Source organism: Ammospiza nelsoni, chromosome 2 (assembly GCF_027579445.1).
Source record: "Ammospiza nelsoni isolate bAmmNel1 chromosome 2, bAmmNel1.pri, whole genome shotgun sequence".
In the NCBI taxonomy this organism is placed as follows: Eukaryota; Metazoa; Chordata; class Aves; order Passeriformes; family Passerellidae; genus Ammospiza; species Ammospiza nelsoni.
This window is the reverse complement of record NC_080634.1, coordinates 118,193,952-118,211,963: the sequence shown is the minus strand read 5'-3', so window position 1 is coordinate 118,211,963 and position 18,012 is coordinate 118,193,952. Positions and strand designations below refer to the sequence as shown.

The window sequence follows — 18,012 nt, the reverse complement described above, 5'->3', positions numbered from 1 at the left end:
TCCAACACACTCCCACAAAGACAGGAAGAATAAATTCAGTTTATTTCTGGTTATTATTCCACGATTAAAACAATTCCACTGTTTTTTTTACCAATGGAATCATTGATAGGTACCAAAGTAATCCAGCTTCTAGATAAATCTGAGACGAGTTTACTTCCGGGGAAGATTTTTGGTTTAAGGTTGTAGTTCCTAACATTTCTTTGGTTTAATTGATCTATGATAAGTTCATGCCAGCGAGTTGTACTTACTGCAAAGGCTCGTTACGAGTAATTAACACGTTTTTTTCCTTGCCCTGCCAGTGCCACTGCCCAACAGGAGGTACAGCCAGGACGCCCTGCCCGAGGCCTTCCCCAGCTGCACGGCGCCCGTGCCGGGCCGCTACAAAGAGGAGCTCTACGACTCTTCCCTCATGAAACACAGCAAAGCAGAGCCCAGGCTCCAGCCCCACGCCCACCTCATCAAAGAGGAGAGCAAGGTGGCTTTCACCAGAGACCTGCCAGAGAAAATGCCCACCACCGAGGGCTCCTTCTCCAGCCCCCTGCTGCCCAAATCCGAGTGCTGCCAGGCCAAGGCCGTGGGACAGCTGAGCCACCTGCTGCCCGTGCCCTCGGTCTACGAGCAGAGCAGGAGGATTTGTGTCAAAGAGCCCAAATTTGGGCACATCAGCCACCACCCAGGCGGCCTGGAGGAGCTGGATGAGAGGATGAGCGCGAAGCTGGACCACGAGGCCGACGGCGAGCGGCTGATGGAGGTGAGGCCCTCGGGCCAGGTCCCCTTCGTGCTCCTCAACTACCACCACGTGCTGGCCAAGCACGGGGCCTTCCAAACCTCGCCCTGCACGGCCCCGGGACACGCGGGGGAGAATTATTCCTACAGCTCTGAGGAAGTCAACGCGTTCCTCTACAAAAACCAAAGCCCCTCCTCGGCTTCCTCCCCAGAAGCCCACAAGGAATCTGCACTACCCCACTACATTGGGACTTCTGTCATCATCGCCAACGGCAGGTGACGGCAGCACAGCGCGGTTCTGTGTTTAATGAAGAAGCCAAACTGTAAGGATTTGCTAAAAAAAAGGAAAAAAAAATAAAGCATGAGGAAACACAGTGACATTTACTGAGCAAAGCTGGAGGGCAGAGAGGGACAAAGTGGTGAAGTTCCAGTGGGCAGGAAAATCCCCTCCGTCCCTGCCGTGCTTCGGTGTCCCAGCCAGGGACAAGCCAAGTTCCAGATCTTATTTTGTTATTTCATAGTGTGCAGCAGAAGGAAACGAGAGGTGTTATATGCAGAGGTTTATATGAAGAACTTTTTTTTTTTTCCTTGACCCCTCCTTAAAATAAACTCAAGTTTTGTTTTTTTTTTTTTTTTTAATCATTATCATAAAATATGCATTCTAGTTTAGGGTTTTTTTGACAAATTGTGTGAAACCTCGCATCAACTCTCCACCCAACCCCCTGACACATGGACTTCGTTGAGAGAGTGGTGATTTTGAACAACCACAACACAGCTGCCCTACCCAAACAGGGAAAAAAAAAGCTTATTTATTAATTACCAAAAAGTTTTAAAACTAAATAAATCAACTCTACATTTGATTTATTTAACAGAGATTTCAGTGTTCTGAGATTGTTGCCACCACCATTTATCTTGACAAGGGACAATATGACAAATTAATAGGTACAAAGATAGGTATTACAGGGTTACAGGTCTTGTCATGGCAAATTGGGACAAATTATGGAGCAGGAACTAATTCCCCACAAATAAGAAAAGGAAACTCCTAAATCCTGTGTTTCCCTGGGCATTCTGGGGGAAGCCTGTGCAGATTTTCAACCCAGCCAGTCACAAATACATCTTAATAACAGCACCAGAAATGTTTTCTTTATAGTCAAGAGAATAATGAACATTTCTGCCTTATTTTGAACTTACCAGCAGAATGGTGAGCTTTGAAAATTCCAGCTCTTAACACGCTGAACTTCCTCCAGCATAAATCCTGTTGTCAGCACAAAGGTAGGGCTGGAATTCCCTGCTTGGAGCACTTCACAAATCCCAAACAGCACATTTGAAACACTCACATTTGGCCCAGCCAGCCAGGAGGAGATTTTCACCCCTTTATTTTTAATTCTTTGCAGAGGATGGATCTGTGGGAGTTTCACTGACAACATTCAGCCCAGGGTGGTTTTCAGCCATTTCCCCAAATATTGTGAGTGGATAAAACAACAAAAGGCTCCCTAAACAATAAATGTGGCTCTAGATCTCACTCAGCTCCATTTCTTACCCCGATCCAAGCTTAATTCAGAATTTTTCAAACTTTCTCTCATCAGACTCTAAAGAGAACTTCACTGAAAGACCTTGAGCACCCTGGGATGGTGGAAGGTTCCCTGGATGAGCTTTAAGCTTCCTTCCAACCCAAACCATTCCATAATTCTTTGAAGAAAATTCTTCTCTGGTTTGTGTAATATGGAACAAAACCCTTGCTCATGGATTGCACCTTGTTAGAAAAACCATAATGCAATATCAGCCCTAAAAATTCCACATTCTCCATGTTTTCTATGCAGCAATAATTCATCCCAGAACGGTCTGGGTTGGGAGGGACCTCAAAGCTCATCCAGCAGTTCCAAGCCCCTGAAATGAGCAGGGAATTTTCCATCAGAATACAGAAATAAAGTTATTTCCTTCTGTGTATGAATATTTATTGCTCTGAGTACAGAAAAATACTTTAAAAGCAAAGGCTTGACAACAACTTTCAGTATTTTTTCTTCATTGCATCCCATTAAAGGTTCACAGAGAAACCTTTATTATCAAATGAACATTCACTTGAAAATGAACTTGAGCTGAACACTCTCAGCTGTTGCTTTCAATTGCATGAAAAATACATTTTGTGTTAAACAAAACAAAAAAAAAAAAAAAAAGCCAAATCAGTGATTACAAAAAAAAACCCCAAACAGAACCAAACCAGCAGAGTTGCTCCCTGTGTAACCTCTCAAGTCTGGAGAAGCTGGCAGCTCTCCAGAAAAGCCGTAAATGTGGGTTACGACCATGCTGACCCCACAAATCAAAGCCAGGAGCCACCAGTGGCTTTCCCAGTTGGTTCAGAGCCCTCCCAGCCCCTGCTCCCCATAAACGACCCCAAATCCCGAAAAGATAATTATGGCTTCATTTTGTTCAATCAAATTAAAGCCAAGCCCCACAGAGGAGCCACTGGCATGGTTGGCATCATTAAAAAGAAACCTGATGCCCAACCTTTCTCCCTCATTAGTGGCACTGCTGAATTTGGGTGTTCCTGCAAGCCCTGCTCGCTGTAAAAACACAAAAATTGGGGCTTTCGCTCGAGGAAAAACACCATCGATCTTTTTCAGCTCGAAAATATTTTTCCACCTTGTTATTGCCACCTCCAGGCTTTATTCCAGCAGCCTGAGCAGAGGAGGTGTTCCATCATCCTGCCCCAGGTGTTTCAGGGGAGGCGATGCCCTGTGTTTGCCACAGGAAATTTCCCTGCGAGGAAATAATGAACCAATTAAGAGCTCCCAGCTGATAACGCAGGGGAAGGTGCAGAAAAGATGGCAAAAGCAAATGTGGGAAGGATTTTTTTTTTTTTTTTTTTCCCCGCCACTCTCCAAATTTTAAACAGCAATTCCATGTTCCCATCTGGGAGTAAATTACATTGGGAGAAAAATAGGATTTTTTTGGTCAGTTAAACTGCAGATGTTCTCAGGAAAATCCTAGTGCAGAACAGGGCACTGCCATCGTGGTGGCAGCGTTTGAATAATGAAAAGTGGTTTTAATAATGAAAAATGTTTTTAATAATGAAAAATGTTTTTAATGATTAAAAATGTTTAAATTGTGAAAAAAAAATGGTGGCACTGAAGGGGAATGTGAATTGAAATATGAAAAAAACCTCATTTCTCTTTAGTATTTGAGCCACACCTTTGTACTGAGACTTCACAAGATTTTAACTCTTGGGGGAGTTCAGACCTGGTAAGAAAATCATGGAAAATGGGAGGAAGAGAGAATATTTTACCAAAATTATAGAAAATTTGGGTTGGGAGGGACTTCCAAGATCTCATTCCAGCCCTCTGCCCGTCAGGGAATCCTCCACCAGACTCAGGTGAAGCTGGAAAAGTGAATCCCACCGTGAGGTCTCCAAGGTTTAGAAGCAATGGAAATAAAACAAGGTGATAAAAGCACAGATCTGTCGCCAGCCCTCTGTGCCCTGGGATTTGAAAAACGCAATTTAAGGAAATTGTGCTGAATTTAGGGAAAATTCAGCACAACAGGTGCAAAACTGGGGAATTCATCACTGGAAGTGCCAATGGATGGGAAATCTGCCGGAATTTCTCCAGAAATCTCAAGCCAGGACATAAATTCGTTATTTTCCAGCATTTCAGTCACACTTCAAAAATGCCACAGAGGAAATGTTGTTATTCCAGTTCTTTCCTGAAGGTTAGATTTTGCTTTTTTTTTAATATGATGCAGATAAAAGCTATTTGGCAAGTGTAGGTGAAGAAGCACGCAACCCAACCAACCTATTCAAGCTCAGAATTATATATGTATTCCCTAAAAATGTAAAGCATTTTTGCTTATTTATTATGTAAAACAAAACTGTTAAAATGTTAATAAAATCCTGTAGCCAAAGGAAAACTGAGTTGAATTTCTCTTTTTTTTTAAAATAAAAACAAGACAAAGTATTTCACAAAGGACAATGGTGCATATTTGAAAATTTATTTCAAGTGTGACATGTTTTATATTGACAATTAACGTACTATAAAATACACAGAGAGTTTTTAAAATTTAAATGCATTTTAAATGAAGACACTTGGAAAATGCAAATAACACAGAATCACTAACGAGAAACTCAACACTTGACAATTCTTCCCTGCAGTTCTTTTTTCTCCATCGTTTTCTGACCTCTGCCCTTTGCTGGGCCCAGATTTAATTTCTTTGGTGTCTGATCAAGGCAGTGCATCCCCACCACCACTTAGCCAAGCAAATGCTTTTTATCAAACCAGTTACCCCCAGGAACCAGCACAAATCTTTCCCCTGACAGATTATTTTGATTGTAGTTGCAAAAAGTAATTTTTTTTTTTTTTTCAGGCTGCTGATGCAGCTGAATCAGAGAAAGCAAAGCAACGAATTTTTGCACAGTGAAGCAGCAGCATAAAGAATTAAATGCTTTAATATTATTTCCAGGTAATAGCCCTTGATTTGTTGGATATATTAAAAAAAAAAAAAAAAAAAAAAAAAAGCTCTGAAGTCTTATAAAAGCTTTACTAGAAGCAGGATGTGCTGCCTGGCCTCTGAAATGTGAATTACATTATTACTTTTTCAAACCTTTGGAAGCAGCTTTCTTGCTGACTGGGCACGACCCACCCTGGACTCACACACGTGCCAACACATCCAGAAGTTTTCCTATCAATAAACAACCCCCACAAATGTTTTCACCATGAGAAATGTTCTACCAGAGCCCAGCAGGGAAAAAAAAATTAAAAAAAAAAAAAAAAATAGAAATAGGGACATGGTAATAAATGGGTTTTTTGAAAGCACTTCATCAAGAAAATAGTTTAAGATATGAGCTCAGCCTCACAATGGAAGAGGTGTTTTACTAATCCAGACAGCTGAGCGAAATGAAACATTTTCAGGGATTATTCCTGGGCCTGGAGCTGGCTGGATCTCCCCAGCCCCACACCCAGGGACAGCCCACACCACACCTGTCTGTCACACACGGGGAACGAGGACAAACAGGATTTTCCTGCAAAAATGTTGGGGCGGAGGAAGAGCCAGACGCTGCCTGAAAGAGTCAGGGATTTCTCCAGGGATTCATCCACAAGGACTTTATCCAGCTGCTCCCTGTCCCACGGGGATTCTCCTTGTCTTTGGTTCCGAAGGAAAAGCAACAAATCCTTCACCCAAACCCAGGAGACACCAGAAGAGGCCACTGAAAAGGCAAAGTGGCTCCCACAGTGCTCTGGCACATCCAGGTTTGGGCAGCTCTCCCCTGTGGAAAGGAAATTCCACTCCAAATTCCTTCCCAGTGCAAAAGTTTTGGGAATAACCTGACAATTCCCATGAGAACGGACCCAGCTCGTCACTAAGGCAGCCACAACACAACCAACAGCAACCAGGAAATGTTGCAGCATTTAAAAAATGCTAAAAAATCCCTCTGCTGCTGCTCAGCTTTACAAACTCATTCTGCCCTTTCAAAATTCCCTTTTTTGTTTACCCTTTTCCCCATCTATTTTTGTCCCTGGTGAAGGGAAAAGGAAGTTTTTTGAGGAAGCCGCTCAAGGCCCAGCCTGAGGCACGGCCTGGTTGTTCAATCCCTTCAGGCACTTCCCAGCCTGTGTGGAACAGGAACAAAACCCAAAAGGCAAATCCTAAAGGCAATCCCTACAGGCAAATCCTAAAGCTGAGACACTTTCAGCTACAAATTCTGCCTTAAGGTGAAGTTTTGTAAAACTCTGTGGTTGGAAAAGCAGCACCAGAGCTCTGCTTTGCTGCAGTTTGCTCGTGAAGGAGAATGCAGAAAATAAATGAGGATGCAGCAGGAAGATGTGAGGGTGCACGTGCACACCCATTTTTTATAAATCTATATATAAATATATGTTTCTTTTCTTTTTACTGAAGCTTTATTAAGCCAGACTCGAGTCTCAGTTGATCACAACATGCATTAATATTGAATTCTGATATCAAAGGCAGCTGCCAAACCTCCTCAGCCCAAAGCAGTTTTGAAAGCATCTGGTGGGGAAAAGCCAAACTTGGTGCATCATTTTAATTATCATTTTAATTATGGCAATTAACAGCCCTGTGCAGCTCTAGTAGATGCTGGTGTGCAGCCGCATGTGATTTGGATCATGGGGAAAAAAAAGAAAACCCAGCAGGGTTTGGACAATCGGGACAAATCTTCTGTGAGATGGAGCATGAAATCCTAAATTTAACAGGGACAATTTAATTTCTCCTCTTGCTGCCAAACCACCTAAACCCTAATATGTGAGGATTGGTCAAAATTACCATCACAGACAAGTTTTCTTGGTTTAAGACTTCTTGGCTTTGGAGCTGAAACAATCTAAAATGTTTGGATTGTTTATGAGGTGAACTTTAGCCTGAAAACCCCATTTCTGGCTAGAAGACAGTAGTTTCCTTTCTGGAATTTCCAATCTGGCTGATCCACCATGGAAAAAACAAAAAAAAGAAATTAAGGTGGCCACATCACACCTGGGACAAAATTGTTTGGGGAGCTGTGGTGGCCAAATCTCCTTGGGAGAAAACCCCACCAAACTCCCAGTGGGAGCTCCAGGAGAATTCCCAGGGTGTTCCCCCACATGGAAATGTGCAGGCAGCCCCAAAAATCAGCTGCTTCCAGGCCAGCAGGGGTTAAAGCTCCTGGTTTTAGGGCTTAGCAGCAAAACCAGACCATGGTTTGGAAAAGGGGGTGACAAAAGGGCTGTGGAAGAGAATTTGGGCACGGGGGAATGGTGTGATTTCTGTTTCTCAATGGAATAGTTGTTTGCAAAAGGGAATTTGATTTATTCCCTTTATTTATTCACTTAACTACATTGAGATAATGATAAAATTACCACTAAATTCTGAATTAGCGGTAATTATAGAATTAATTAGTGGTAATTGTAGAATCCCATCCCCTGAGATGGGATTCTACAAAAACCTGGGTGTGACACTTTTCCAGTGGGTTTTCCTTCCTGAAACCCCTTGGAAAACTACGATTTAAAGGACAGGTGAGATGATTTTACTCAGATTCGGGTGACTGAGGAGAGCAGAGTGCAAATCCCTTGGATAACCCAGCACAGCTCCTCCGTGCTGATGGAAAACTCTCCCAAAAACTCAAGGCAGCCATTTAAGAGTTGCAGACCTGAGATCAAAGCACAGGTTGGTAAATTATTGTAGAGAAGAACCAAATCAGGATCTTCACCCAGACCTGGAATTAAGCACAGTGGTGATCCCAGCAATTCAGGAATATGTGATGTTCCAGCTGGTTTTAGTGCAGACAACGCAGAAAAACAAAACAAAAAAAAAAAAAAACAAAACAAAGTAAAAAAGTACATATTGTCCTGCACTGTGCTAAATCACACAGAAACAAAAAAAAAAAAAAAAAAAAAGGAAATGTTGAGCCACTTCAGTCTCTCCACTACAGGATGTAAATGCGGAGAAAGTTGTGTTCAGCACAAATATTCCTTGCAAAGAACAGATCCTTACAAAGAATGGCAGCAGAGGTGAGTTTTAATGTTAACGAAAAGAATAAAGGCCTTCAGCTGTGAGATCACCACCTCTCCTCAGCTGCCGACGTTACCCACGGCAAACGCAACAACCGGAAGGCAAAACCAAACCGCGAGTTCCCCTCGGAGGCCGAGGTGGCGGCGCCAGCCCCAGAGAGCTCAGTCAGTGCTTGGGCACGATGAGGTTCCTCAGCATGTCGAAGGAGTTGCCGTCAGGGTGCACGGACTCCACGCCCCCGCCCTCCTGGTGCACCTGGAGGAACCCAAAGTCGTCGACGCCGACGATCCAGGCCAGGGGCCCGTCCTCGCTGCGCAGCCTCACCCGCTGCCCGCTGCAACACAGAACCGTCAGGCTGAGGGGTGAGCCTGGGGCTGGGGGCTCTGCTCTGGGGACCTGGCACAGACATGACTTAGGGAAATCCCTCTGCTGGGGTTTTCCTCCTGAGAGCCTGGGAGGCCTCAGGTGCAAAATGCAAACATTGATTATCTGCTGCTGTGGGATGCAACAGGTGCATCTGGGATTGGTCTCATGCGGTTGTTTCTGATTAATGGCCAATCACAGTCAGCGGGCTTGGACTCTCAGGTCAGTCACAAGATTTTATTATCATTTCCTTTTCTACTCCTTTTTAGCCTTCTCATGAAATCCTTTCTTCTATTCTTTAGTATCATTTTCTTTTAATATAATATATATAAAAAATAATATAATATATAAAAATATTATATAATATATATAATATAGTATAATATAATATAGTATAGTATAATATAATATAATATAATATAATATAATATAATATAATATAATATAATATAATATAATATATATAATATAATATAATATAATATATATAATATAATATAATATAATATAATATAATATAATATAATATAATATAATATAATATAAATTTTTAGATAATATATATATTTCTTTTAATATAATATAATATATAATGAAATCAATATAAAAGTTTAATATAATATATCATTATATATATTATTATATATATTTTATATAATAATATAAATAATATATACAAATAATAATATAAATAATATATATAAATATATCATTTAATAATGTATATTATTAAATTATATATTTTTATAGATATCATTTAATATAATAGATATCATGTAATATAATATATATTTTAGATAATATATAATTTTCATATAATATAATATAATATAATATAATATAATATAATATAATATAATATAATATATTAATATAAAATTTTAATATATTATATCATTTAATATATATTATTATACATATTTTATATAATATGAATAATATATACAAATAATATAAATAATATATAATTTAATAACCTATATTATTAAATTATATATTTTTATATAAATATATCATTTAATATAATATATATAATTTAATATAGTATATATTTTTATATAATATGTATAATTTTCTTCTAACACAATATATATCATAAAATAATAAAGCAGCCTTCTGAAACCTGGAGTCAGATCCCCATCTCTTCCCTCATCTGGGACCCTGTGGACAGCACAGTTGACACCTGGTGTTCCCAGAGGGAGCCCAGGCCCATCTGCAGCAGCCCTGGAGCTGCAGAGGAAAACTCCCCCCTTGTGCAGGATCCCTGCTGCAGCAGAGCCACAGCTGGCACTGCAGGAGGGCTGAGCCCCCCTGGCATGGGGCTGGGACACCCCCTGACACACAGGGGGCAGGGCAGGGTCTCACTCTGGCAGAGCTCTTTTGTATCACTGCATTCGTATTTTATTTTGATTTTTTCCCTAGTACAGAACTGTTGTTCCTATTCCCATATCTTTGCCTGAGAGCCCCTTAATTTCAAATTAATAATCATTCAGAGGGACAAGGTTTACATGTTCCTTTTCAGGGGAGGCTCCTGCCTTCCTTAGCACACACCTGGCTGTCCAAACCAAGGCAGCAGCTCATGCACACTGAGCAAATAAAACTGATGCCTTAAGATTTTATCTTTTCTATTTTTCCAATCCTGTGCTGCCTTAGTGCATAACTCTAAACTCCTTATAAAGTGTGAGTTACTGTCTCCACATTTTGGTCAGACCAAACAATCCCCCCAGGCCTGAGATCCAGGGACACCCCACAGCCTCAGGCCCTGAAAATACAAACAAAAGTGAATTGGGGGGAGCAAACTGGGGGTGAAAGACTTCATTACCTGAAGCTGTAACTGGAGAATTAACCCCTGGTATGTAAATGACCAAACTGATAATTGTGTGAAACTCTGGTGAGCATTGTCCAGCTTGGGTGAGGCCTCTGGGGGCTTCTGAGTGCCCCAGGTGTATCTGGGGAGCCTTTAATGAATACCTGCTCTTATTCTCTTCATCTTGGCTAGCCTCTGCTCTAGGGAGCCACTCCCAGGCATCAAAATCACCTCAGAGGACTCATCAGGATCATTAAAAGAATCATGGAATGGTTTGGGTTGGAAAGGACCTTAAAGATCATCCTAAACTCTCTCCACTGTCCCAGGCTGCTCCAGGCCCCCGTGTCCATCCTGGCCTTGGGCACTCCAGGGTTTCTCAGGGCTTCAGCACCCTCACAGGAAAGGCTTCACCCTCTAACACATTATTTCATTTCCCACCTCACTGGTTCTTTACACACAATGACTTTCAGCAGCATTTTCTACCTGCTTTAATTTCCTTTTGTGGAATGGACAGAGTTGGAGTTAATCCAAACAATCTATTGTGTTTTCCTCCTGAAAGCACAGCAGCTTCATCCATCTCAAACCAAATCATTCCAAATTGCCTTTGTTTGGAGATGATACATTTAAAATACCTGGAAGCATTCTTTAACTCAAGCTATCACTGATTTATTATGTGCTGCTTTAATTCTCCCTTAAAAATGTGCATCCTGCTTGGGAGTGTATTTTAAACTATTCACTCATATCTAAGGGAATTTCCTGGAAAAAGACAAAATACCCATGAGTTCTTCCACCAATTTCCTTTGAGAACTCTTACCTGTGTACCCAGTACTTGTAGTACTGGGGCAGAACTCCATTGGGCCCCTTCTCCTGGAACAGCTCAATGAGCCTCTCCAGCACAGTCACAGTCCTTGCAATGAGGCAATCTGCACTCAGAGCCTTCAGCTCCGTCCCCTCTTCCCTGTTAAACTTTGCAATGAGGTCATTGATGCAGATGGTGGGGTTGCTGTTATTCACATTAAACCCAAAGCCTGCAGAAGACAAAGAGGAGGACACAATCAAAGAGACAAACTCATTGTAAGCAGCACAGACAGATTTAATTCACCTGCTCCCTACAGTGATCACTCAGGATGGCTCCCAGAGCTGGTTTCATTCAGCCTCTCGCACCTTTGGATCTTCTTTCTCATGTAATTACAATTCTCAGCTCAGATTTTGCTCTTTGTCCTCAAAATTCCTCCTCAGAATCACAGAGGCAAATCCAGCAGAGCTTTCCAACCCCACCAGCGAGGGCTGGGAGAGGACAAACTGCACCTTGGTTCCAGAACCATCCCTGTGAGACATTCCCACACTCCCTGGAAGGTGCTCAGCCCACTCAGAGAGCCACTGATCCCACCTAAGATGGAGTTTGATCCCAAAACTCAGCTCAGAGCCCTTTCTGCTTCCTGCAGAGAGCTCAGTGCCCTTTCCAAACCCCACACTTTGCGCTCAGCTGATAAAGCCTCGCTTGGCTTGCTCAGGAAAGCCCAGGAGATTTGATTTTAACTTTGTGAGATTCCAGTTTGCCTAATCCATCTCACCACAGCGTATCCTTTAGAAGCCTCCAGCCTCTTGCTGAGATTTCTCCAGCTGCAATTCCCAAATTCTGAGTTGGCAGAATGCCTCCCTTGTTTGAATATGGCTCCTGGGGCCTTTTCTGCAGCCTGCTGAAACAGCCTGCCAGGGATGTAAAGAACTATATTGTATTACCTGTTTATTTTTTGCTCCTAATAATTTGGGTTTTTCTTTTTTCTTCCCTCAGACATTTGGGATAAAACTCCCTGTCTGTCAATCAGGTTTGGGCATGATGCAGTTCTGTTTGCAAGGAGGTGCAGATGTCTTGATTTGTAAGTTTGCTGTTGATAATTCATAATTGGGTTAACTTAGAGAAGGATCCTTTCAGTGAAAAGGAGTTTAACAAGTCAGGGAATGAACACAAAACAAGGCACAGTGATCCCAACACACCAGTGCTGTGGAAATGAGCTGAAATTTGGGTTACTGGAAAGAGATAAAGGAAAATGAACTAACTGGAAAATGCAACGAGCTGTGCCAGCAAATCCCAACTCAGGTGTCTGCAATCCAATGTGAGGGAACAGAGACACCACTGAGGGGTCACAGAGCCTTGGGGTCCTTCAGGATCACTGCTCAGAAACCCAGACAGTGGGACAGAGCAGCCACCCTGCAGCTGAAGCCCCAACAGCTGGGAAGGAACACGGCCAAGGGGAAAAGGCAGCAGGAAATTGGAAAGGCTCGAGGGGCTCGGGGCTCTGGGGGCACTGCGCAGTGTCCAGAGAGAGGAGAGCCCTCAGCAGCGCTGATGTGGCTGATGGATGTTCCAGTGGCGGCTCCACGAGGAGCTGGACGTGCCTGAGCAGAGCAGAGCGGGGTTTGCTCGCTGGCTGCCCCCTGCGTTCCACTGGTGCTTGGCTCCCCCGCCTGCCGCGGGCCTGGCCCTCACATCAATGGGGAACCTTCTCCTCAGAACTCCTCCCTCCTCCACAAGTCCCAGCGCCGTAAAGTTCTTCCATTTCAAATTCCAAATTGGAAAAACAAGTTTTTTTGGTTTTTTTTTTTTTTTTTTTGTTGTTTTTTTTTTTTTCTCCAAACTGTGTTTAAAAGTCTCAGCGTGAAGCGTTGTCACCTGCAGGGTTTGAGCAGTGGAAATTCAGGTTTGTCTTTGATCTTATTCTCCTGAGCTCCTCCTTGGAGCAGTGGAGCCACAGAGATGATCCTTGATTTCCATCATTGTGACCGTGTTCACAGGGGTTTTCAGGTGAGGGAAGAGACAAAAATGTTGACTCCATGTTCAGAAGGCTTGATTCATTATTTTATGAAATATATATATATATTACACTAAAACTATACTAAAAAGAATAGAAAGAAAAGTTTCATCTCAGAAGGCTGGCTAAGCTGAGGGTAGAAAGGAAAGAATAGCAAAGGTTTGTGTCTCAGACAGAGAGTCCAAGCCAACTGGGCCGTGGTTGGCCATTAATTGCAAACATCCAAGATGTGCCAACCACAGATGCACCTGTTGCATTCCACAGCAGCAGATAATCAATGTTTACATTTTGTTCCTGAATCTTCTCAGCTTCTCAGGAAGAAAAAAATCCTAAGAAAGGATTTTCATGAACAGATGTCTGCGACACATCATTATCCTCATTTATGGGTGGTTCTGAGGAATGCCACGGAAAGAGCGAGCTCAGTGCCTGGAGGTGGCACTGAGTGCTCTGGGCTGGGGACAGGGTGGGCACAGCTGGCACTCCATGGGCTGGCAGGGCTTTGCCAACCTCAGGGATCCTGGGATTCCGCCTGGGAAAGGATCCTTTGGAAAAGGGGAGATGGATCTGACACACCTTCCCTGCTGGGGAACTGAATCCCATCACTCCTACCAATCCCAAAACCTTCAGTGTCATGAGGGCCCTCTAGGACTCCATGAAACACAGCCCTGGAATGATGGAAAACATCCTGGGATTCACATGGAGCAAGGAAGTTTCAATTTGAAAATCTCCCAGCTGAAAACAAACTGATGAAAATGGGCATTTATCTATACCTCAGACCTTCCAGAGGAATATCAGAGAGAATGGATTCAGAAAATCTCCATTTGAATTGGAATATTTTGGTGTTCAGGGTTAGAATGGAAAGGTCCAACCCAAACACGTGAAGTGCTTAAAGAGATACTTGATATAATGAACTATTTTTGGATGTATTCCTGCTTTCCTTGTGTTAACCAGACTGTAGGAAAACATGGAAGTTGTAAATGGCTGAAGGGGCACAGAGAGATTTCTAAAGTTTCCGTGCAATTTCCATTTTGTTCAAGTCAATTATTTACAAAATGGAGGTATTAAATTGAACAGAAAATGTCCTGTCTGGTCACGTTTCACAGAAAAAGGTGATTTCTTCAAGTCTTTTCTTGTTTGCACCTCTAAAATTACAGAATTTTGACAGAAACAACACCATGACCACTCAATCTTTGCAGGATATTTACTTGTGCTATATTCAAATAGCAAATATAATTCTTTTCTTCACCCTTTTAGACTTCCTAAGGAATTTCTTTCAATTTTTTAGACACAGCACAGACAATTACTTTTGCAACCAGAATCTGCAAAGTTTCTCAGCAGATCTGGGATGCTTAGGGGAAAACTTCCTTATCGCAGAGCAGGATGAATATCAGACTAGAGATGACAAAAACATCTCAATAATTAAAAATAAAAAAATGTAGCTTTTCTTTTGATTTAAGAAGCATGTTCTTCATTTAACTGTTTGTCATGTTCCAAAAAATCCATAAATTGGGAAAAAAGGATGGAGTTTTCAGTATATTCCACATAAATCAAGGAGGACAATTCCCCTCTCCCATGTAGTGCTCTTCCTTTGAACTCTCCTACACCAATCCAGATGCTTGCATTTATGTTTTACTTGTCTAGCATATGGAGTTATTAAGAAGAATGAAAACATTTACTTTTTGTGCTTCCTCTGGATTGAATGTTGTGCTTTATGTCCTTATGCCTGCTGTCATTATTTGTTCTCATCGTTGCCATTTTTACCGATACAGACACTGATAACAAAATCCTCCAGAAAAAAAAACCAAAAAAAAAAGCTTCAAAATAGACATTTACCAATGAGAATATGAAATGTTGTTTCAATGAGTGTTGAGTTCACCAGAACCCCACCAATCTTCATCAGGTCACTGTAGTAAATGTCATTTGGCCACTTCACTCGCAGCTCGATGTCCTGAAGGAACAAAAGCAGATATTTAGAGACATTTATGGCTCATTCATCACCCCATAATCTGTAGAGAATCCCAGAATGGCTGGGCTGGAAGGGACCTCAAAGCCCACCCAGTGCCAGCCCTGCCATGGCAGGGACACCTCCCACTGTGCCAGGGTGCCCAGGGCACATCTGCTGAGCCTGAGGGGACATCAGCCCTTGGCAGGGGGGCAAAACAGAGTTAGAGGTTTAGAATCAGTTATGGTACAGCAAGAAAATCTTAAAAATTATCAAAAAATCAGTGCTTGAACTTCCCCTTTGGACTCAAGTCCTGCAAGGCTTTTCCTTCTGTCCATGCCATACCAATGCAGCAGCCACGAGCAGTGGGATGATCTGCAGAGTGATGGAATCATGGAATGGGTGGGGTTGGAAGGGACCTCAAAGCCCATCCAGTGCCACCCCTGCCATGGCAGGGACACCTCCCACTGTCCCAGTGTCCAACCTGGCCTTGGGCACTGCCAGGGATGCAGGGGTGGAATTCCATCCCAGCCCCTGCCCACCCTCTCAGGGAAGGAATTTTCTCCCAACATTCCACCTAAAGCTGTAATTTTTCAGTCTGAAGCCATTCCCTGTGTGCTGTCCCTGCATCCCCTGGCAATTGTCTCTCTCCAGCTTTCCTGGGGCTCCTCCAGGCCCTGCAAGGCCACCCTGAGCTCAGCCCAAAGCTTCTCCTGTGCAGGTGAGCAATGCCAGCTGTGCCAGCCTTTCCTGCCAGCAGAGCTGCTCCATCCCTCTGCCCATCCTGGAGCCTCCTCTGGGCTCTGCAGCAGCTCCAGCTCCTCCCTGGCTGGGGCAGCTCTGCAGCTGGGAAATCACCTGAGGAGAGCAAAGGAGGAGAATTTTCTCTGCCTCTTTGCCACACCCAAAGTGCTGCTGTCGACTGCTCCTCTTAATGAGAATCCACTGAAGTTCTCCACAAATGCTGCAGAAAATGGAACCCTGCCTGAGGAACCTTGCAGGAACTGATGCCCCAGCTTTGAGCTTTTCTATTTTTCAGGTTCTGTGCTGCTTTAGTGTGTGGCTCTGGGTTCACATTCAGGGATGCTGAGCTCTGTGCACAGAGCAGGGACACAAAACAATTCCTGCTCCAGCTGGGCACCAAGGACAAATGAGCCAAATCTCAGCCCAGGAGCACAAACCCCGTGGGCTGCAGAGAGAAAAACAAGCAGGGTGGGACTGCAGGGCTAAAGCTGCAATGGGACAATGAACTGCAAGGTGCAAATGGAGCAGAACTGATCCCAGGGACAGAGCCCGTGCCCGGCCGTGCATTTTGGGGCCATTTTGGTTCATCCTGGGTGCAGCCCTGGCTGGGCTCTGGTGCTGCCCAAGGTGCATCCATGGAGGAGATGCTGTGAATAAATCCCTGCTTTATTCTGGAGCTCTGCCCAGCTCTGCTCTGGGGCAGCCTGCACAGGGCATCAATCCGTGTCATTTGTAGGATTAGAAATAATAATTATAATAATTCCTGGACCAAAAGGGGCTCCAAGAAGGCTGGAGAGGGACAATTTAAAAGGAATGGAGTGACAGGACACAGGGAATGGCTTTGAACAGATGGAGGGCAGGGTTAGATGGGATTTTGGGAATGAGGAATTGTTCCCTGGCAGGGTGGGCAGGGCTGGGATGGAATTCCACCCCTGGATCCCTGGCAGTGCCCAAGGCCAGGTGGGAGCAGCCTGGGACAGTGGGAGGTGTCCCTGCCATGGCAGGGGTGGCACTGGGTGATCTTCAAGGTCTTCAGTCTGCCTGGGCTCTGGTGCTGCCCAAGGTGCATCCATGGAGGAGATGCTGTGAATAAATCCCTGCTTTATTCTGGAGCTCTGCCCAGCCTCTGCTCTATCTCAGCCTGCACAAGGCATCAGCAGCAGCCAAAGAGACAGTGACATCCCGAATTTCAGAAAGGAAATTCGACAGACAGGAGAAATCCCAGCTCCCAACCACACAAATGGTTCAGAAACGTCCCAAAGCTGTCCCTGCTGGAAACACAAACCAAGCAGTGACAACGTCCCAGCCCCACAGAGCAGCTTTTGTTGAAACCACGGGGCTGGGCTGAACTTTGCACTGGCTACTTGAACACAAACAGAAAGCAAATGTGCTTCCTGCAGCTTGAAACGCTGCCCATGGCTGCTGCATCCCCGGGGGCAAATTAGGGGAGGTGCTCCAGGCGTACAGGAGTCGCATTCCCTCCCGTTGTAGGGGGTGAAATCCCTTTACAGGATGTGTGAAAGCTGCACCTGGGTCCGTGTCTACTTTTCTGACAGATTTAAAGGCCAGGGAGGAGTCCATGACACGTCCACTGACAGGAAATACCACCTGATCTTGCTATCAAAGCATTCTGAGGGAAAGTATCACCAGCTCCTATTCGTTTTGGGAAAGAACTTGGCTCCCTGCACCGGGGGAAGGATTTTAGGGCACTCTGGAGACGGGGGAGGAACGACACAGTGGAATGGTGCTCTCAGTGATAACAAAAGGGGGAAACACACACCTGTGAGACAGCAGACAGTAGCTCTGTGACTGAAGTGACAACAGCAGCAAGAACAGCTGGGGCAGCTGGGTGTTCTCATGGCTGTTGTATTTGTGGGGTGCCCCCGTGAAGGGAGGGATGATGAATCTGATTCCATGTTCTCATTTATTATTTTATCATACTATGTTATATTAAAGAATGCTATACTAAACTATACTAAAGAATACAGAAAGGATATTTACAGAAGGCTAAAAAGATAATAATGAAAACTCGTGACTCTCTCCAGAGTCCTGACACAGGCTGGCCCCAATTGGCCAAAGAGTGAAAACAACTCACAGCAGAATCCAATGGAACAATCACCTGTGGGTAA

The 18,012-nt window shown here is 43.6% G+C and overlaps 2 protein-coding genes across 2 annotated transcripts in view; one reads left to right on the top strand and one right to left on the bottom strand.

The window, feature by feature from the left end:
- Window positions 1–4,629, top strand: part of SIM2 (SIM bHLH transcription factor 2) — a 73,187-nt gene extending 68,558 nt beyond the window's left edge. Inside the window, exon 11 of the mRNA XM_059493876.1 lies at window positions 300–4,629. Within this exon, the coding sequence (XP_059349859.1) occupies window positions 300–1,006 (707 nt within the window). The 3' untranslated portion in view covers window positions 1,007–4,629. The remainder of the gene's footprint in view (window positions 1–299) is intronic.
- A 3,486-nt stretch (window positions 4,630–8,115) lies between these two features.
- HLCS (holocarboxylase synthetase) overlaps window positions 8,116–18,012 on the bottom strand; it is a 171,943-nt gene continuing 162,046 nt past the window's right edge. The window contains exons 9-11 of the mRNA XM_059466154.1: window positions 15,031–15,145; window positions 11,199–11,412; window positions 8,116–8,548 (exon numbers count right to left, since the gene is read on the bottom strand). Of these exons, the coding sequence (XP_059322137.1) occupies window positions 8,380–8,548; window positions 11,199–11,412; window positions 15,031–15,145 (498 nt within the window). The 3' untranslated portion in view covers window positions 8,116–8,379. The remainder of the gene's footprint in view (window positions 8,549–11,198; window positions 11,413–15,030; window positions 15,146–18,012) is intronic.